The 21,227-nt window shown below is 43.7% G+C and overlaps 1 protein-coding gene and 1 long non-coding RNA gene across 2 annotated transcripts in view; one reads left to right on the forward strand and one right to left on the reverse strand.

Moving 5' to 3' along the window:
* Window positions 1-5,303: 5,303 nt before the first annotated feature.
* The window catches only part of LOC137451243 (uncharacterized), a 102,003-nt gene continuing 86,079 nt past the window's right edge, over window positions 5,304-21,227 (reverse strand). Inside the window, exon 3 of the long non-coding RNA XR_010989748.1 lies at window positions 5,304-5,384. This is a non-coding gene — a long non-coding RNA (uncharacterized lncRNA). The remainder of the gene's footprint in view (window positions 5,385-21,227) is intronic.
* IL7 (interleukin 7) overlaps window positions 5,316-21,227 on the forward strand; it is a 121,807-nt gene continuing 105,895 nt past the window's right edge. Inside the window, exons 1-3 of the mRNA XM_068158601.1 lie at window positions 5,316-5,395; window positions 6,074-6,214; window positions 16,458-16,636. Coding sequence (XP_068014702.1) covers window positions 16,594-16,636 — 43 coding nt within the window. The 5' untranslated portion in view covers window positions 5,316-5,395; window positions 6,074-6,214; window positions 16,458-16,593. The remainder of the gene's footprint in view (window positions 5,396-6,073; window positions 6,215-16,457; window positions 16,637-21,227) is intronic.

Raw genomic sequence — 21,227 nt, forward strand, 5'->3', positions numbered from 1 at the left:
AGTATCTGTAACTCCTGATGTCTTAGACATGTTTAATGTGACTGCCATTAGTGTTCTTCAAATGTAGTATCACAGGTATAATGCCTGTCTGTTTTCACTCTTCCAGGGTTGACTTAGTTATTTGGAAGGTCTGTCTGAACTCTGCATGAAGTGGCCAGGCTCACCAGTCACAGTTACACTGGACAGCAAAAGGAGCCAATTTCAGCAGCAAGGCTCTTTGCCACTAAAACTTATTCTCCAATATACCATGGGGTGCTAAGGGAGACTCACTCTTGTCCTGACCTTGTATTTTCCTTTATTATAAAGTACACTGAAAATGCAAGAAGACACTGGAATAGATAAGTGATTCCCTTGAGTGGTTAGGAAGATCATCTTACAGAAACTGGTTTGAGCTGCCTTCACAAGATAGTTGCACATAAAAATATTCATATAGCTTAGAAGTCACAGAATCACAGAATCACCAAGGTTGGAAGAGACCTCAAAGATCATCAAGTCCAACCTGTCACCACAGACCCCATGACTAAACCATGGCACCAAGTGCCATGTCCAATCCGCCCTTGAACACCTCCAGGGACAGTGATTCCACCACCTCCCTGGGCAGCACATTCCAATGGCCAACAACTCTCTCAGTGAAGAACTTTCTCCTCACCTCCAGCCTATACCTCCCCTGGTGCAGCTTGAGACTGTGTCCTCTTGTTCTGGTGTTGGTTGCTTGAGAGAAGAGACCAACCCCCTCCAGGCTACAGCCACCCTTCAGGTAGTTGTAGAGAGCAATAAGGTCTCCCCTGAGCCTCCTCTTCTCCAGGCTAAACAACCTCAGCTCCCTCAGCCTCTCCTGGTAGGACTTGTGCTGAAAGCCTCTCACCAGCCTTGTTGTCCTTCTCTGGACATGTTCAAGTGTCTCAATGTCCTTCTTAAGTGTCTGAAGTCCTTCAAAATCTGGGATGAAATGTACTAGTTGCTGTTGATACACCAAGTAGTCAGGTAAAATTAGTGGTTAATGTTTACATGGGTCTTTTGTTTCTCCTACATTGAAATATTTTCAGTACAGTGTATTAAAAGCAAAAAGGCTGAAGATTATAGAGGCATTGTTGATGCTTTTTTCTTGATTATCTCCATGCTAATGGATTGTACTTGTGTCACCAAGATTTGAGCTGAGTGCTCAGTCACAGAGGAAGGGAAATATTTCATCTTCTGAAGCCTATGGCCATAGGCCATTCATTTCAGAAGGAAGTCTTGGGCCAACTAGTCTCAACCACTGCTAGGAGACAGGCTAAACAAGAGCAACAGCAGTTGAAATGAAGACCAAAATCCAATGAATTCTGATTTATTTTTTTTTTCTTAAATTAATAATGTAATACCCTGGGCTAGCTGCATTACCCCATCTCTTTTTTACCCTTTTCTTAACTTGTCAATATCCAAACTCATTACTACTATGCAATCTGAGTACTTTAGAGTATGTACACTTCACAGTAGATACCCTTAATTTCACTGTTTAAGAAGGAAATCCTGAGAGAGATGGAGGCCAAAGCAGTATCTCTCCTTAACTTTCCTCTTTCCATGCTGCACTGCAGGACAGGGCAATGTAGCCTTACTGTAAATCCCTGGAGAAGCTTTATCCTACTGGCAGTTCCTCTTTTTCACTTTTTATATCTTGGCTGTGGGGAGATTTTTGACACAGGACTTGCATGGTCCTAAAGGCTGATATAAAGAAGACACATAAAGCTGTCTTGCCTCTAGCCTGTGCAATGTTTCAACAATGAGTTCTAAAAATATCCTCAGGGACACTAGGATTTTCTTTGGCCTTAGGAAAACTCTGTGACTTAGCAAAATGACATGCTTGAAGCGATGGATTTTATTAGAGCTCACCTATTCCTCCCCAGTACAACCATCCTAAAGATACTCTTCCTGTTACTATGGATGGAAGCAGGCTTGGCATTGTTATAACCCCCATTGAGGGGGAAATGGCTGTAACTCCACCTTCTACCAGACTGGAGAAACAACAAGAAAAAGAAGTTACTTTTTCTTCCCTTGCAGTCTTGTTGCAGTCAGGCTTAGCTGGACACCTGTACCAGACTCTGAATGTGGGCCTCTTATCAAAGTCCATGCCCAACACACACAGCCAGCAGCTATGACCCAAGCCAGGGTCATAAGAAGGCCATTTCTTATATAACTATCTGAAAAAAAGTAAATACTCTGGGATAGGGAAAGCCATCTTCTTCTTGATGGCTTTTTTTTTTCCTTTTGACAGCCCAAACATCCTGACAGGTCCACTGTGAAAGATGAAAAAGCCTCCCATGCCTCCAAAAAGCTACAAGAGTAATTGAGCAATTTGGGCTCACTGAGGTGTGGAGGGCAGAGCTGGGGAGTGTTGGCACAATTCTTCAGGGCTTGACAGCTCCTCAGGAAGAGTCTATTTTTTAGTAAGCTGCTTATTAATCATGATTCTCTGCAACATGTGAGACAGCCCCAGGAACTTAATCAATGTTTTTTTTTTCCTTCCAGTAGAAAACTAGACACTTGCAAAATGCAACCCCAGTGCACATACCAGGCCACCCTCTGGCACTGGATTGTGTTTTATGGGGTGTGAGGGACTTCCTGGGTGCTATATGCAGTTGAACTAAGCATGTGGTTTAGGACTGTGAACAGTGAATAGCCAATAAAACATTATGGACTGCCTATATAGACAAAATGATATCTAAAAGATGGCCTATAAAAGCAATTCAGTTCCAAAGAGTCCACGGGAAGAGGGAGATGAGGCACCTTCCCAAAGCAGCTCAGTGCCCTCTCAAGCTCAGTTTGAGATGCTTACAGCCCATCAGCATCCCATGGCTGCTGATTGCAACTGAGCAGTAGGGTCCTCTGTCAAACTCATCTTCTGGGTATCCCCCTGGAGTGGGTAGCCTCAGACCTGTGTCCCCGGAGCAGACCCAGCTCCCTCCATTAATGGAGCAGGCAAGGCCCAGAACTGTCCATCCTCTTTACTCTTCTTTAGGCTACTCCACTGGAAAGAACAGAAGATTTATGAGACTATTTGGAGGGGGAAAAAAAAAGGGGGGTGGGGGGAGGAGAAAAAAGGGAGCAGGCCTCAGTAACTCACTGATGGCAGTCCCTGTGGTGGTTGTATTTTCTTCAATGACTTCTCATACAGCATGCATAAGCAGTTCTTCCTGAAGGTACAAATCCTCCAAACCCTCAGGGGGGGCATCTTTATGCAGTGGGCTGTCATGCAACAGTAAAACAAGTGCTTCCAAAGCCTTGGACATATCCAAGAGTAGAGACAGCAGCTCCGTCTGCGTGATCGCTAGGCACCATAAATCTGGATTAGCTGATCAAGCTATCATGTATGTTTTCCTGTCAACAATTTATGTGCTTAGGAAATGAAATGTAATGAGAGATATAGCTTGATTATACTGAAAATCCTGGAGTCCTGTCTCAAAAATTAAGCACCGCTATTATTTTGAGGTGTCAGCATGACAAACTTTTGTGCCAGCAAATCACTACCCTTTGTGACAAGCATTTTTCACTGAAGGCCTATATTGTACTGCTTCTGAAATAATGCTGGATCTGTACAAAGTTGAGGCACATTTATAAATCACAGATTTTTACAGTGGTGGGGATTGGAAGAGAAATCTGCAGATCATCTACTCTGACCCTCCTGCTAATGCAGGTGTGCCTGGATCAGGTTGCCCAGAATTGCAATGTCCAGACAGGTTTGGAAAGTCTCTAGACAAGGAGATTCCACAACCTCTCTGGGCAGCCTGGTCCAGGGCTTCATCGCCCTCAAAGTAAAGAAGATTTTCCTTAAGTTCATGTGAAACCTCCTGTATTCTGGTTTGTACCCATTGTTCCTCATGAGTTGGTGAGGGGCTTGGAACACAAGCCCTATGAGGAGAGGCTGAGGGAGCTGGGGTTGCTAAGCCTGGAGAAGAGGAGGCTCAGGGGTGACCTTATTGCTGTCTACAACTACCTGAAGGGGGGTTGTAGGCAGACAGAGGTTGGTCTCCTCTCCCAGGCAGCCAGCACCAGAACAAGAGGACACAGTCTCAGGCTGCACAAGGGGAGGTTCAGGCTGGAGGTCAGGAGGAAGTTTTACACAGAGAGAGTGATTGCCCACTGGAATGGGCTGCCCAGGGAGGTGGTGGAGTTGCCATCACTGAAGGTGTTCAGGAGGAGACTTGACAGGGTGCTTGGTTGCATGGGTTAGTTGGTTGGGTGGTGCTGGATGATAGGTTGGACGTGATGATCTTGAAGGTCTCTTCCAACCTGGTCTATTCTATTCTATTCTATTCTATTCTATTCTATTCTATTCTATTCTATTCTATTCTATTCTATTCTATTCTATTCCTGGGCACCACTGAAATGAGCCTTGAATAACCTCTCTTTTTTATTTTATTAAATATTAATGAATTCTCATGATCCCTTGGGTTAAAAATGTAAACATCCTATAGTCGATACAGAACTAACACCAATTATCAGCAATGAGTAGTGAGCAAGGTCTGTTAGATTCACCTTTTCTGCAGTCTGCTGTTGTCTCAACAGAACCTTCATTTTCCCACTCAATTTCCATGACAAAAGTCTCCTCTCACATTTCTGCTTCTTCCTTTGACTGGAAAATGAAAAGTAAGTTCCCTGATTTGAAGGCCTTGCTTGCCTCAGGTTAGGATTCTTGGGAAGCACAATGTCTTTTCCAGTCCATTAAGAAGTTTGGATTTGTGCAGCTTCAGTGAACTCCATGGGGACCGAGAGTCATATGTCAGATGTCTGCTGCTTTTCACCTCCATAAAGATCTGTCATTATAGGATAAGATGGTACTAGTGCAAATTAATGTACAATGACAAAGAACTACTGGAGGAGTGCAGGTGATAATAGGTGCACTTAGGAAAATTTTCAGGGAATGTACAGGGAAAAAAAAAAAAGATTTAAAATTGTAGGAAAGTTCTGTCAAGATTATCTTGATTATCTTGAGGGCAAAGTATTTTGCCTTAGTTTTGCACATAGCTATTCAGTATGCTCCATTTATGGAATTTTTTATTGCACAGACCTTCCTAGCTTGCTGAATAGTAAGTAACCAAAGCAGGGCTTCCTTCATGTTGTCTGGTGACAGCTCCTGTGTTCTCAGGTATTTCAGAGTCTCATGTATTCTAAGACCATCCTTAATGAGAGAAACCCCATAGAACATCACATCGATGCAATCCTAAGTCTTCTTCTATGACACATTTTGTAATATTTTGTATTGAATATATTCAATTTTAATGTAGAAATGTTTAATACCGTTGCTCACAGATCTGTGGGGACAGGCTGTGAGAGTTGGGGCTCTTCAGCGTGGGGAAGAGAATGTTTCAAGGAGACCTTAGAGCAGCCTTCCAGTACCTGAAGGGGTCCTGCAAGAAAGGTGGGGAAGAACTTTTTACTAGGGATGGTAGTGATAGGAAGAGAGGAAATGGATTGAAACTTGAGGGGGGAAGATTTAGACTGGATATTGGGAAGAGGGTCTGTGTTGATAGGTTGGACTCGATGATCCTCAAGGTCCTTTCCAACCTAAGTTATACCGTGATACTGTAGTGATGAGGTTCCTTACAGTGAGGGTGGTGAGACACTGGAACAGGTTGCCCAGGGAGGCTTTGAATGTTCCCCTCCCTGGAGGTGTCCTAGGCCAGTTTGAATGAGGCCTTGAGCAACCTGAGCTAGTGGAAGGTGTCCCTGCCCATGGCAGGAGGGTTGGAACTAAATGATCTTTAAGTTCCCTTCCAACCCAAACCATTCTGTGATTCTATGATACTGACAGATAACTGTAATACTGTAAAATATAATATGAATATTAAATGTTACATCAAACAATGTAATTTCCAAATACTACTCTTAACATAAACATTCCTTATAGTAACATTAAAGTAATGCTAATATCTTATAGTCTTCATAATTTATTTCTCTGTCCAAAATAGCTGTCCCTATTTTCTTTGATAGAGCTGTGGCAAGAAGATTTAGTGCACCACATCAGTTGTCCTAGCATTGTGCAATGAATCTCTTCCCCAGAGTTACTTCAGCTGAAATGTTTCTCCCCTTTATACAGTGTGAACAAAGTTTTTTGGTGTTCAGAGGCCTCCTGGAAGGAATGCATCATCATTCCTCATCTCATGTGACACCTCACCACTCCTCTCTAACAGCCTGGGCAAGGAACCCATAAGAAGTTTTCAATGCAGTGTGACCACAGGTAAACTTGTATCTCCAAACTAGTCATGCTTGATTTGATTTGATGTTTATTGCAGTGATATCAAACTCTTTTTAGTTCTTCTAATGATCTTTCACTGACATTGTATAATGTCCCAAATATTTACTGCTTTCCTTGAGAGTCTCCATGTAAAGAGCTGCTTTCCCTCTTCTGCAGATTTGATTATCCATGAAATATTAGATCAGCTTGCTTAGTCTTTAACTGGATAGCCTTCTGCTTTGCTGACTTTTTCTTTTGTTCCCTTGGTGGCTGGGTGAGAGAAATACAGCTGATTCTTCCCATTGGCAAGTGATTAGTAATATCAATAGGAATTATATTAACAGTCTAAATGGTTTAGGTAACTGTATTGCTTTTAATAAAAATCCATGCTCCTGGAAATCTTAGCTCATTGCTTAGTGCATTGCTTTAACTCATTGATTCTATCAATGATGGTTGGAGTAATGGAAATCTAAAGTGCTTGCTGTGATTCAGATAGTATTTGGGTTTGTTTGTTTGTTAAGCAGCACAACCCCATGATATGTTCATGTGTGACTTTGAGCTGGAAGGTGTTTAGATAGAGGATGAATGATTTGCCTCTCCCCAGCCTTGTTGCCCTTCTCTGGACACGTTCAAATGTCTCGATGTCCTCCTTAAATTGAGGAGCTCAGATTTGGACACAGTACTCAAGGTGTGGCCTAACCAGTACTGAGTACAGGGGCACAATGACTTCCCTGCTCCTGCTGCCCACAGGCTAAGAAAAAACACAACAAAAGAAATGGTTATTATTTTCAATATTGTTGTCTCTGTTTTGCAGAGCACTTGCTAGGTTTGCCTAATCCTTGAGGAAACCTGTGTCAGAACTAAGCATTTTGATCAAGCAGAGTAATTTCCATAACATTCTTTAGGGCTTTTGACTGAACTAACCACTGATTGCCTGTGAAAACAAAAAAAGCAAAAGCAAAAAAATAAAGAAGAAGATAGAAAGTGGGACAAATGTGAAAAGCAGACTTAGCAATTTATTTTTTTCCCCTGACTGTGACAATGTGTGAATTTCATGCTACATGTGACTTACACATGATGGAAGCCAACCACCCAGCCTGTTCCACCAAGTGGAAGCTTTCGAGTGAGACGAAAAAGGCAAGTCAGCATGCACAACGCCGAACCTTGACTTTCCGTGTGTTTAAGTGACCTAAATCACAGTGAGTAGCAAATTCTTTCACTTGCAATAGTTCAGCAAGGTTTTAGCAAAGTTGCCACCTAGATTCTTTCAGCAAGCTGGATCGACACACATTTCACGCTTTGGTGTATCACAGAATGCAAATTCCCTGCAAACTCACAGTAGCAGTCGTGGATTATCATTTACACCACTGGCAGGCCAAAATGACACCAGCTCCTGTACATGCACTCTGGTGGTATTAAAATGGGAAAGGAAAATACCAATAAGAGCCAATAGAAATGCAGTTCTCCTGTTATGGAAGCTTTTTCTTGTTTCTTCTTTGGTGAGTTTGCACTAATTGGAATGGAATGGAATGGAATGGAATGGAATGGAATGGAATGGAATGGAATGGAATGGAATAGAATGGAATAGAATAGAATAGAATAGAATAGAATAGAATAGAATAGAATAGAATAGAATAGACCAGACCAGACCAGACCAGACCAGGTTGGAAAAGCCCTTTGAGATCATTGAGTCAAGCCTATCACCCAACACCATCTAATCAACTAAACCATGGCACCAAGTGCCTCATCCAGTCTCTTCCTAAACACCTCCAGTGATGGTGACTCCACCACCTCCCTGAGCAGCCCATTCCAATGGCCAATCTCTCTTCTATGAAGAACTTCTTCCTAACATCCAGCCTAAACCTCCCCTGGTGCAGCTTGAGACTGTGTCCTCTTGTTCTGTCACAGGTTGCCTGGGAGAAGAGACCAACCCCCACCTGCCTACAACCTCCCTTCAGGTAGTTGTAGACAGCAATAAGGTCAGCCCTGAGTCTCCTCCTCTCCAGGCTAAGCAACCCCAACTCCCTCAGCCTCTCCTCATAGGGCTTGTGCTCCAAACCCCTCCCCAGCTTTGTTGCTTTTCTCTGGACACATTCCAGCAAGTCAACATCTTTGCTAAGCTGAGGGCCCCAGAACTGGACACAGGACTCGAGGTGTGGTCTAACCAGTGCTGAGTACAGGGGGAGAATGACCTCCCTGCTCCTGCTGGCCACACTGCTCCTGATACAGGCCAGGATGCCATTGGCCTTCTTGGCCACCTGGGCACACTGCAGGCTCATGTTTAGCCTACTATCAACCAGCACCCCCAGGTCCCTTTCTGCCTGGCCGCTCTCCAGCCACTCTGACCCCAGCCTGTAGCACTGCATGGGGCTGCTGTGGCCAGTGTGTAGAACCTGGCACTTGGATGTGGAATTATTTAAATTTTACATCTTTCCCTTGTACAGAATACAATAAAAAGATGTAAAGTCAAGTGTTTATCCTTACTAAAGGTGTTAGCTAGAAGGTAGACACTATCAGCAAATGCTCCAAAGCGGCTGTATTCAAAAGCTATTACCCAGGGAAAAGCAATTAAATGTTATTTAGAACTGGCTGAATACTCATCGTTTTTGTCTTCCTCATCCTGAAGCTCATGGCTGTTTGCATCCCAGTTTTTCAGGGAACTGGCTGCAGAATTAGGGATCACCAGATACTTCCATGCCTTGTTTTAAAGTGCAACTAGGATTAATTGCCATGAGTGCAATGCCATCTGTCAGTGTCCCGCAACGACATATCATGAAAGCATCCAATTAGCAAATTTAGGATGAAGTTTAATTAATCAAGTGTAAAGCTTCAGACTGAAGATCCTTTCCTTCTCTCTTCCCTTCAGTGACCCCTTATTTAATTTAATATGGTGTCTTCTCAGCCCTCTTTGTTCTGCTCTTTGCATTACCTCACTTGCTGTTTGCATCTCAAAGTTGCAATTAGAAAACAGTATTTTTGCTGAGTCTTATGCACCCTGTGCCTATCATATACACCAGGAGCAACCTTTTTATTCGAAGTAGGAGCTAACTAAAAAGCTTAATTATCTTTCTGACCCTTCACATTTGAAGGATCAAAACATTTCTGGCTCTTGCTGGCTAGGCTTTATCAGCTTACAGGTTAAAATGGCAGCAAATTGCATTAAACACAGGAGCAGCCCTAAGTCATTTTCTCTGTTCCTCTCTCTCAAGAAATAGTTTGTGAGGCTCTATGTATGTTCATGATTCAGTAAAAGTCCAGAACATTGTGTTGGAAAAGGTTACTGTGGAAATTGTTTGGGTGTTTTGGGGTTTTGAGGGGTGATTTTTGGTTGGTTGGGTTGGGTTGGTTTCATTTCTTAAGCCTGGATTATTTATTGTTTTGCAGTAGGATAGGAGGGTGTTTGTTTGTTTGTTTGTTTGTTTGTTTTCTTTTCATGAAATCTCATAACTAACTTCATTTGTAAATATATTTTATGCTTATAAAACTGCTGTGATGTGACAAGAGTATTTCCAAAGCACATATTATTCCTGGTGGTGGTGGCAGATAGTTTAAGCAGGCACAGCTCTTTGATCCTGCAAGAGTGAATTTATGGTCTCTCTTTTTTGTTCAAACGGTCAGTAGCAGAGACAGATTCTCCCTCATCATTTCATCCTGCTGCTGTCAAAATGATCACAGTGGAACACACTTCTTTCTGAGGCTGCTGTATCAGTATAGAAATAGCATCTTTATGTTTGAAATGTTTTGTTTGAATGGAGTGGTGCTGGTTCATTATGAGGTAATAAAGGGGAATTGCAGCACTGAGGAAGGCATCTGGCACCCAAAGCAGAAAGGTCTATTTTCAGATCTTATGGGGACAGCCTTACATTTTGTTTGCTGCTTACATTGATTCCTGGTCTGCTTTTTCATCATTCCTTTGAAGATAAGTCCAGATATATATTTTACCAAAAAAAAAACCATATGAGGAAATAGAGTGATTAAAATGACCTCTTGATACTTGCAGCCATCATTCATCACTTGTGATCTATTGTTCCCAACCACTGTGCAGCTGTATTAGCCCCCGGAATGGAACAGGGGTTGTTAGTGTTGCATCCTGGAATTAGGGCTATTGAGAGAAAAGGTTCTCTGAAGGTCCTTTGACCCCTTCCTAATCTATGCCAATTGCTGGGTCAGTAGTCTGGAGTTGAAAACAAAAATCAAGCCCACATTTAAAATGATACTGAAGTGGTTCTCATTCATAACCCTGAATGCTGCCACTCAGAGCTCAGTAACCCTCCAAGTCTCATTTCCACACCACTCACAGGTACATGATGTTTGATCCTTTCAGTGACAGAGTTTGTGAGTAGCAATAACATTACAGGCTGGTTTGTATCCCAGCATATTTAAGGGACAAGACAAGAGTGATGAATGACTGTCGGGAGAGCTGACCTAAATTCAGCTGTGATCAATACTCCACATCCGATTGGTAAAACAAATACACATGTGTGAGAATTACAACTTGTTCAGCAAGACTTACTTGTAGTTCTGTTTCTTCCCTGGTCTGTAGTTCTGTTTCTTCCCCTGGTCTCTTCTCCCAGGAAAGCACCAACAGAACAAGAGGACACAGTCTCAAGCTGGATGTTAGGAAGAAATTCTTCACAGAAAGAGTGATATTTGCCATTGGAATGGGCTGCCCAGGGAGGTGGTGGTGGAGTCACCATCACTGGAAGTGTTTAAAAAGAGACTGGATGAGGCACTTGGTGCCATGGTTTAGTTGATTAGATGGTGGTGTTGGGTGACAGGTTGGACTTGATGATCCTGAAGGTCTTTTGGACATGATGATCTTGAAGGTCTCTTCCAACCTGGTTTATTCTTTTCCACCCTGGCTAATTGTGTATTCTATTCTGATGTTTTAGAGGATGTTTTTGAGAAGAAGGAGTGATACCTTCCATTTCTTGCCATGCCACCCATCTCCTGCATAAATGGATCACCAAGTTCCAGCTCTTGACCATAGCAGTGGTTGTGCTGAACCGTACAGATCAATGGCGTCTTGGCCTGTATCAGGAACAGTGTGACCAGCAGCACTAGAGATGTAATTCTGTCCTGTACTTGGCATTGGTGAGGCTTCACCTCGAGTACTGTGTGCAGCTCTGGGCCCCTCACTTCAGGAAGGATATTGAGGTGCTGGAACAGGTCCTGAGGAGAGCAACAAGACTGGTGAGGGTGCTGGAGGGAAAGTTGTGTGAGGAAAGGCTGAGGAACCTGGGGGTGTTCAGCCTGGAAAAGAGGAGACTTAGGGGAAGGTGGGAGTCAGTCTCTTCTCCCAGGCAACTTGTGACAGAACAAGAGGGCATGGTATGAAGCTGTGCCAAGGGAGGTTCAGGTTAGATATTAGGAAGCACTGCCTCACAGAAAGGTGATTAGGCACTGGAATGAACTGCCCAGGGAGGTGGTGGAGTTCCCATCACTTCCAGTTCTGCAGTTCTCTGCTATTTCTTGTAAGATTAACCACAGAAATTTTGAAGGTCTTACTTCAAATGGAAAGGAAATTTACTCCAAAAGCTAAGCCATCCAAGTAAAGTCAACAGCTTAGTTTACAAAGGACTATTGTCATGGTGATTAGCTGCCTGAGAGAGGGACACAGATCAGGCTGTGATCCTAAAATCACTCCCTCCCTTGCTATCTGGTCCCATAGGACCAGTCTCACTGAGTGCTGTGGAGAAGTGCTTGTGCTCTATCAGTATGGCATTGTTGATGGTTATGTCAATCACTATTGCTCCACAGACACCCCTGGAGCACCATAACCCCTACAAGAGCCATCAGGCAGAACACTTTTGTGGTAGGAAGATATGTTCTGGTTTTCCTGGTGGCTGGGGGAGGAATGTAAGAGACATGATCTGAGCTTTGCCAACCGGATACCATTCACAAACTATCATCATATCCAGTGCCTCTTGGACCCTCAGTCATATATACCTTAACCAAAGGACTTCAGTGGATGGCTTTTGGGCAAGGTCCACCATGGGTACTCTGCCCAGCCCCTGAGAGATTTTCAGCTGTGAAGATCTGCAATGGCAGGAAATCCAAAAGGAAAGCATCTGAGTGGCAACATCGATAAATCAGGGAAGCTCTGATTCACGTTCCTCTTTGTGCTTGAAAAGGTCAAGTCACTCTGATGTGAAGAGGACAGAGGGCAAGTAAAGCAAACACAAGTCCTCATGGTTCTCTCTCTCCTTCTGTCAAGTAATGTTCATATTGACCCATCCTTCACCAGCTCAGATAAGCAGGAGTTATACAGAAGCCAGGCACAGACCTCCCTTAGCCAGTCTGGCATGGACCAGAGAGAAACCACTCAGGTGTTGACTGTGACTAGCAGAAAACCAGGATCATCTTTGAAGCAATGATGATTAAATAACAGAACTTTAATATTTAATATTTTAACTGGGCTTTGGGTTTTTTGCAACCTATTGATTTTTATGTGAGGTTCAGAAAATTACAGTGCTCAGTGTTTGTCAGCTACTTGCAATGCTCATTTTTAATGTTAATTTTATAAGCTCTGCACTGATGTAAGAATGGGGAGATTATATGTCTCTGTCTCTATCTCTACCTCTGTCTCTGTCTCTATTTCTCTATCTCTATCTCTGTCTCTGTCTCTATCTCTATTTCTCTCTCTCTCTCTATCTCTATTTCTCTATCTCTGTCTCTGTCTCTATCTCTGTCTGTCTCTATCTCTGTCTCTGTCTCTATCATCTCTCTCTCTCTCTCTCTCCCTCTCTCCCTCTCTCTCCATCTCTCCCTATCTCTCTCTCTATATCTATATCTAGCTGCATCTATCTATATTTATATCTATATCTACATCTGTATCATCTATATAATCAACATCATAAATATAATATCTATCTATCTATCTATCAGCTATATCTATATATCTGTTCCTGCCATTGCAAGGGTAAATTTGTCATAATGTTTGTTAAGATTGAATTCTCCTGCCTGGCTGACAGGCAGAATCTGCAGACTGATTTTCCTGACTGATTGAAGGATCAGGTTTTATTTCAGTGATGTATCTGCCGGAGGGAGAATGTGGAGGTTTGAGTGCAGCCTCCTGAAGGTCGTTTGCTTATGCCATGCAAAAAGATGATGCTTTTGCAGTTCACCAAAGTTCAGAGGTGATGTCAGGCTTTCAGGCTTTGCTTGGTTATCTGCTCCGAAATGGACATTTAGTAACTTCCAGAATGAAAGGCAGAATTCAGACCTTAGTAGAAAATAAGCAGGGGAAAAAAACAGCCAACCAACCAACAACAACCCCCAACCTCCCACACCAAAACCACATAGTGCTCCTCCTTTTATATATCTCACAAGCTTTTGATGTCTATAACATCAAAAGCCTGATGTCTATAAAATCAAAAGCCTGTGACATCCATGTGTGAGGTGTCCAGCCCTGACAATTCTGTGACACTGGTTTATTTTGGTTGAATGCCACAAGAACTCATGGAAAGAATTCTTTTCACTGGCAAGCTGAATGTGAACTTGAAATGGAAATATGGCTGCTGATCAGGGCAAAGGAAAAGGAACCCCCCCCCCGCTTAAAGAAATAGAAAAAGATTGCAGAGATCATAGCCTCAGTGCTATATTTTATTCTCTATCTTATTTTCCTTCTTCCAATTACCTTGCTGTTACCACGTACCAGAGAAACAATCTTATAGCTGAAGCACTTTGTGGTGCTAAGGGACATGGTTTAGTACCACAGTTGGCAGAGTTAGATAATGGTTGGACTTGACCTTAAAGGTTTTTTCTAAACGAAACAATACTAAGGTTCTATGAAGAAAACTGATAGACATTGTTATAACATGGGTGGATGTAGATTTGGTTGCAGTCAAAGGTGTACACAACCTAAATGTGTATCTTTGATACTGGAGCCTATGTGTCTCAGCCACATGAAGTCAGAACCCAGAATCTGCTTTTATGGTGTAGAATCTTACCCCATGTTGACTTTTCCCTCCCCACATATTTAGCCAAGGTGAACAGATTTGGAAATGCCTGTGGATGTGTGCATGCTAACAGGCTGCTTCAGTGATGACTTGATGATCTTAATGGTCTTTTCCAGCCTTTATGGTTCTATGATGCCTGCTTACAGTTCTACAAATGCAGCACAAACAGAGAGCTGGGAATGATGGTACTACATTTTGTTCATGGACTCTACAGACTTATCCCTCTAGGCTGTAGTTTTCTACAAAAGCATTGCTGCTGTCAGCAACTTGAAAGAATGTAGCTTTGTCTCATGTTTTCCATAGGCAGCTATTGGGATTATAGATTCACCGTGTCATAACAGCATTAGTTTCAACCCAGATCAGGAAGGAGCACATTTATGCTCAAGCCATTTTGAAGTGAATTCTTTGACTCAGTGCACCACAGCCAACATCAGAACAGCTTTTTTTTTCAATCCCCCTTTCTTTTTTCAATCCCCTTTTCTTTCATTTCTTCCCTGTGATGTGTGCATTGTGTACCTTCAGCCACAGTAAGGTATTTTTGTTCTTTTTTATGGGTTTCCTTCCCTTTCTTCTTTTTATCCTTGGGTAACTGAGATATCACTGTACTTTAGTTCTCTTTGCATTCAGAATCAGATAGCCATGGCATAAAGCACTAACAACCAGGAGTGGAGAACATGACAGTGGTAGGACAATGTCCTACTTTGGACAGGCTGCAGAACAAACTGATATATAATGAACCAATGTATAGCTTTCACAGCAGCTTTCACTGATCACATTTGACCTTGGAATACCTCCTCTAAGAAACAGGCTACATTTGCTGCATGAACCTTCATATCCCTGATCAAAACCTGAGCACAACCCTGAACACAAAGTCCTGAACAACCTACCAGTATAAAACTAAAACCAAAGCAAAACAAAAACTAATGCATGATCTCTGAGGTCTCTTCCAACCTTAGTGATACTGAATATAAACTGCAGTTCCATGTTTGGAGTATTTCTTTGAGGTCATTAGTATGGAGGCAGATTGGACTTTTAAGCACCTTGGAATCACATTCTGCTTGTAGAGAGTGAGCTGCAGGAAAACTTCCACCGAAACAGTCTCGCTGTGAGTCTGCTGTGGTTTTGTGTAATACCTTAAATCATGGCTTTTGGAGGAGGGGTTAACGTGTCCAGAGAAGGGCAACAAGGCTGGGGAGAGGCCTTGAACACAAACCCTATGAGGAGAGGCTGAGGCTGAGGGAGCTGGGATTGTTTAGCCTGGAAAAGAGGAGGCTCAGGGGTGACCTCATTGCCCTCTACAACTACCTGAAAGGTGGTTGTAGCCAGGAAGGGGTTGGTCTCTTCTCCCAGGCAACCAGCACCACAACAAGAGGACACAGTCTCAAGCTGCACCAGGGGAGGTTTAGACTCGAGGTGAGGAGAAAGTTCTTCACCGAGCGAGTTGTTCGTCACTGGAATGTGCTGCCCAGGGAGGTGGTGGAGTCACCGTCCCTGGAGGTGTTCAAGAGGGGATTGGGCATGGCACTTGGTGCCATGGTCTAGTCATGAGGTCTGTGGTGACAGGTTGGACTCGATGATCCTTGATGTCTCTTCCAACCTTAGTTATATTGGGTGATACAATTGCAAATGACCTGCATCATGGGTATATGATATCTTGTGTTGGCAAGAAGCCGAGCTGGTGTCAACTGTTCCAGTCCTAGCTTGCAACAGTTAAGAATGACACTGTGAGATATGCTAAAAACAAATACCGACGACCGAGAGCTTGTGAGGCTAACACTGTAAACCTCCATCAACACTCAGAGGCTAATCATTGCCTCCACTGAAGCTTGGAGGCTAAAGTGTCCGCTCCTCAAAGGGCACAATGACTCTTGCCTTGTTATTTTGTGACATTCTCCATATGCAGACAGTAGAGCTCCTTCTTGTTTTAATAATGCCTCCCTTGACATACAGCTACTTATTATTTCCTGATTGTTAATTTTTACGAGCTTTCTTTTGGTGAATTACTGGCATGTGGCATATTACAGCTGCTTTCTCTTGCAGTTGTGCTGTTTGAACACATGAAAAAAAAAAAATATATATATATATAAAAGCTTGTCTTATGCCTAGGGACATTTTAAAACATCATCTAATAAAAATCTTTAATATGTAGTTCTTGCTCTTTGGGGAGGTTGATGTATATAGCAGCTTCGTGTTCTGTTCCTTGGGGAATCTTGAGATGGAACTGGATTTGACCTCAATATCAAGCAGTTTAAATTGTTTGGTCTCTTTACTCTCTCCAATTTTAGTTTCATTTTGTTATGAAAGGCTTGTAAAATAGAGAAAACTTGGACAGACAGCTGGAATCACTGCCTCTCTGCTGAAGAGAAAAGTTCACCCAGTTGAACCTTGGTGAGAGCGCACACATGCCACAGCACGACGAGGATGGATCTTCAAGTGAAAGGAGCTAGGAGGCGGCAGAACCGCTGTAAGTTAATTCTTTATCCCTGTGCTTGGCAATGGTGAGCAGCAGCTTGAGTCCTGTGTTTGGTTCTTGGCCCCTCGCTACAAGAAGGGCATTGAAGTGCTGGAGCATGTCCACTGAATGGTCTGGAGAACAAGTCTTCTGAGGAGTGGCTGAAGGAACAGGGGGTGTTTAGTCTGGATAAAAGGAGACCAGGGCAGACCATGTTACTCTCTACAACTACCTGAGGGCATTTAATAAATGTCTATAACTATCTGAGGGCTGGGTATCAAGAGGGAGGGTACAGGCTCTCTGCTCAGTTGCACCCTGTGATAGGACAAGGGGTAATGGATATAAACTACAGCACAGGAGGTTCCACCTCAACATGAGGAGGAGCTTCTTCACTGTGAGGGTCACAGAGCACTGGAACAGGCTGCCCCAAAGAGGTTGTGGAGTCTCCTTCTCTGGAGGCTTTCAAGACCCATCTGGAGGTGTTCTTATGTGACAAGTGCTAGATTCTATGGTCCTGCTCTGGCAGGGGGGTTGGACTTGATGATCTTTGGAGGTCCCTTCCAATCCCTAACATCCTGTGATCCTGTGAAAGGAGGCTTTAATGAGGTGGGTGTTCGCCTCTCCTCCCATGTAACTAGTGATAGAACAAGAGGAAATGGCCTCAGGTTGCTCCAGGGGAGGTTTAGGCTGGATATTTAAGAAGGACATTGAGACTCTTGAGCATGTCCAGAGAAGGGCAACGAGGTTGGGGAGAGGCCTTGAGCACAGCCCTGTGAGGAGAGGCTGAGGGAGCTGGGATTGTTTAGCCTGGAGAAGAGGAGGCTCAGGGGAGACCTTATTGCTGTCTACAACTACCTGAAGGGTGGTTGTAGCCAGGAAGGTGTTGGTGTCTTCTCCCAGGCAATCAGCACCAGAAGAAGAGGACACAGTCTCAAGCTGCACCAGGGGAAGTTTAGGCTGGAGGTGAGGAGAAAGTTCTTCACTGAGAGAGTTGTTAGCTGTTGGGATGTGCTGCTGAGGGAGGTATTGGAGTCACCATCCCAGGAGGTGTTCAAGAGAGGACTGGACGTGGCACTTGGTGCCATGTTTTAGTAGTCATGAGGTGTTGGGTGACAGGTTGGACTTGATGATCTCTGAGGTCTCTTCCAACCTTATTGATTCTATTTTATGATTCTATGTTTAGGAAATCCATACATTTGGGAGAAAATATTTGGTTTCTAATTGCATTTGAGTTTCCAAGTGGTTTAGGCACTTTTGCAAATGTTATGCATAGTGTTTGTTCCATTATGGTGCTGAGTGCTGGGCATTAAGTAGGCCTAAAGCAGTAAGATCCATGGACTCTTTGTTGTCATCTGCATCTTTATATTGAATATTAGAAGAAATGTCTTGACTGAAAGGCTTCTCAACCACTGGAATAGGCACCCCAGGGAGGTGGTTGAATTCTCATCCCTGGAGGTGTTTTAAAGTCACAGAGATGTGGTGCTGAGGGACATTCAGGCTAGATGTGAGGAGGAAGTTCTTCACCATGAGAGTGGTGGAGCCCTGGAATGGGCTGTCCAGGGAGGTGGTTGGGGCACCGTCCCTGGAGGTGTTTAAGACCAGGCTGGATGAGGCTCTGGCCAGCCTGATCTGGTGTGGGGTGTCCCTGCCTATGGCAGGGGGGTTGGAACTAGATGATCCTTGTGGTCCCTTCCAACCCTGATTGATACTATGATACTATGCCATGGTTGAGCACCAGCCTTGGTAGAGTTAGAGAATGGTTGGCCTTAATATACCTGAAGGTCTTTTGCAACCAAAGCAATTCTGCACTCAGCAGGTTAAGTCTATTTTATTGGACATCACAGAGAATCCAGACCTTTATATTAATGGAGAAGAACAGGGAAAAAAACTGAAATCCAAAGTGTGATCTTTCTTTCTGTTTCCTTTCAAGCCTCTGGTGTTAAGGTCTTGTGCAGAGAAGGGAGAGGAAGCCATTTGCAGAGCACGACAAGGTTTGCTACCTCCTAGGCAGGATCGATGCTAGGCATTCTTGAGTGCCATCTGCTGGCATTTTATTAACTGTTTACACACAAATAGAAAGTGCTCCTCCAACCTCTGCTGCTAGTCAGAGACACACAAGGTCACATTCAGAGACACATTCAAGTAGCAGAGATTGTGCTCCCAGGTATGTCCCAGTATGGTGGTTCAAAATCTAGTGCAAGCAACTGAACCTCAAACCTCTTTTCATGCAGAATGGCAGAAAAAAAAAGCAGCCCAACAATTTAAAATATAAGCCAAGAAACTGCATATTTCAATGCTATTCTTAAATGCAAGCATGTTATCAGGAAATAGAATGTAGTCACTATTTATGTGTTTGTCTCCTGTCACTAGGAAAGACATTTTCCTTAAACCAAAGCTGAATGTTTGGGTTTTTTTTTAACAAGTGCTAACAAGATGCTAATGAAATATTGGTACTGGGTGCAGTATTTTAGCTTGTTCTCATTGATGAGATATTAAATGCTTCCTGTTTATTTAACAGGAAAATTGATAGGCCAAGCAGTTATTTAAGAACAATTAAGTACCAAAATATTTACCTTTGCTTTATTCCCCCCTCACTTGGATCATAGAATCATGGAATGGTTTGAGTTGGAAGAGACCTTAAAGATCATCTAGTTTCAACCCTCCCTGCCATGTGCAGAGACACCTTCCACTAGACTGCGTTGCTCAAGGCCCTGTCCAACTTGGCCATGAACACATCGAGGGAGGGGGCAGCCACAGCTTCCCTGGCCGTGTGTTGTTCATCTGAGAACTTTGGCTCAGCTGTAGATTGCTACTTAGTTCTTTCAAGACAAACATGAAGAAAACCTGATTTAGCATTACTTTGTGTTTTAAAGATAAAATTGCACACTTCTCCAAACTGAACAGATAAAATTAATGGAACCTAATGAATATGAATCTTGGCTTCCACATTAGAGGGAAGGGAAGGGAAGGGAAGGGAAGGGAAGGGAAGGGAAGGGAAGGGAAGGGAAGGGAAGGGAAGGGAAGGGAAGGGAAGGGAAGGGAAGGGAAGGGAAGGGAAGGGAAGGGAAGGGAAGGGAAGGGAAGGGAAGGGAAGGGAAGGGAAGGGAAGGGGAGGGGAGGGGAGGGGAGGGGAGGGGAGGGGAGGGGAGGGGAGGGGAGGGGAGGGGAGGGGAGGGGAGGGGAGGGGAGGGGGGGGAGGGGAGGGGAGGGGAGGGGAGGGGAGGGGAGGGGAGGGGAGGGGAGGGGAGGGGAGAGTTAACCAGGTTGAAAAAGGCCTTTGAGATCATCAAGTCCAACCTATCATCCAACACTATCTAATCAACTAAACCATGGCACTAAGCACCCCATCCAGTCTCTTCCTAAACACCTCCAATGATGGTGACTCCACTACCTCTCTGGGTAGCACATTCCAATGGCCAATCTCTCTTTCTATGACGAACTTCTTCCTAACATCCAGCCTAAACCTCCCCTGGTGCAGCTTGAGATTGTGTCCTCTTGGTCTGGTGCTGGCTGCCTGGGAGAAGAGACCAACCCCCACCGGGCTACAACCTCCCTTCAGGTAGTTGTAGACAGCAATGAGGTCTCCTCTGAGCCTCTTCTACTCCAGGCTAAGCAACCCCAGCTCCCTCAGCCTCTCCTCATAGGGCTTGTGCTCCAAACCCCTCCCCAGCTTTGTTGCCCTTCTCTGGACACGTTCCAGCAACTCAACATGTTGCCTAAAAGTTGTAACAGGTGATAAAATTTATAACTGGGAAAATACTTTCCAGCCCTAAGAAGCCAAACTTTCACATCTGTGCTCTCAGCTTCCCACCACTGCCGAGGCGATGAAGCTCTACTCGAGAGCTATTTACCTGTCAGAATAAAGCTTGCAAAGTATTTTCAGTTGAAAACTCGGGGCCAAATTTTAATCACCTCCATTGCATTGTGCCAGTGGAGTTGTCACTTCAGAGGGCAGGAAAGGATCTGGAGGTGTGATGTTAAAAATAGCACTTCCATAATAGTCTCTGGTCCTAGGCTTTCGTGAAATGTGCATGGTGAAATCAAGCTGAAATGAACTCTTTCTAGCATCTCTAAGCTGATTGAGTGGGTTGGTGAGAGAAGGGAAGAGAAAGTCTGTTTTAACCTTTTCTTTTTCCTGTTTTCCTGCTGCCGCAGTCTGACAATGAATCCCCAGGATATATAAAGCCTTCAGATTCACAGGGACATAAGAAAACCTGGTTGTCATTGTTACAGGGCCACAGGATGGAATGAAATACACTTTCAAATGGTATCTTTATTTCCTTATGGGGGGGGATAGTAACTGGCATCTTAAAAATAAATGAGTAAGAAGGAATATCACAAGCTTTTGAAATCAAAGGCATCCACAGCACCATCAGTAGCAAGTCTTCACTTGATGCCCTGCTACTAAGTCTTTTTTGGCATCTCTAGCTGGTAGCCTAAGAAGGGGATTAAAGCAGCAGAAGCTACATACTCTGTTTTTCCCAAGGCTTATTTCCTCCAAGCTGTTCTTCAGCCATGCAGTGGGATATGTGACTTCACCTGGCATGTCTATGCCAACAAGCCCTGAGAACAACAAAACTCTCTGCCATCCTTTTTTTCCCCT

This window comes from Melanerpes formicivorus, unplaced genomic scaffold (assembly GCF_026170545.1).
Source record: "Melanerpes formicivorus ecotype bairdi unplaced genomic scaffold, bMelFor1.0.p_v2 SCAF_40, whole genome shotgun sequence".
NCBI classification, from domain to species: Eukaryota; Metazoa; Chordata; class Aves; order Piciformes; family Picidae; genus Melanerpes; species Melanerpes formicivorus.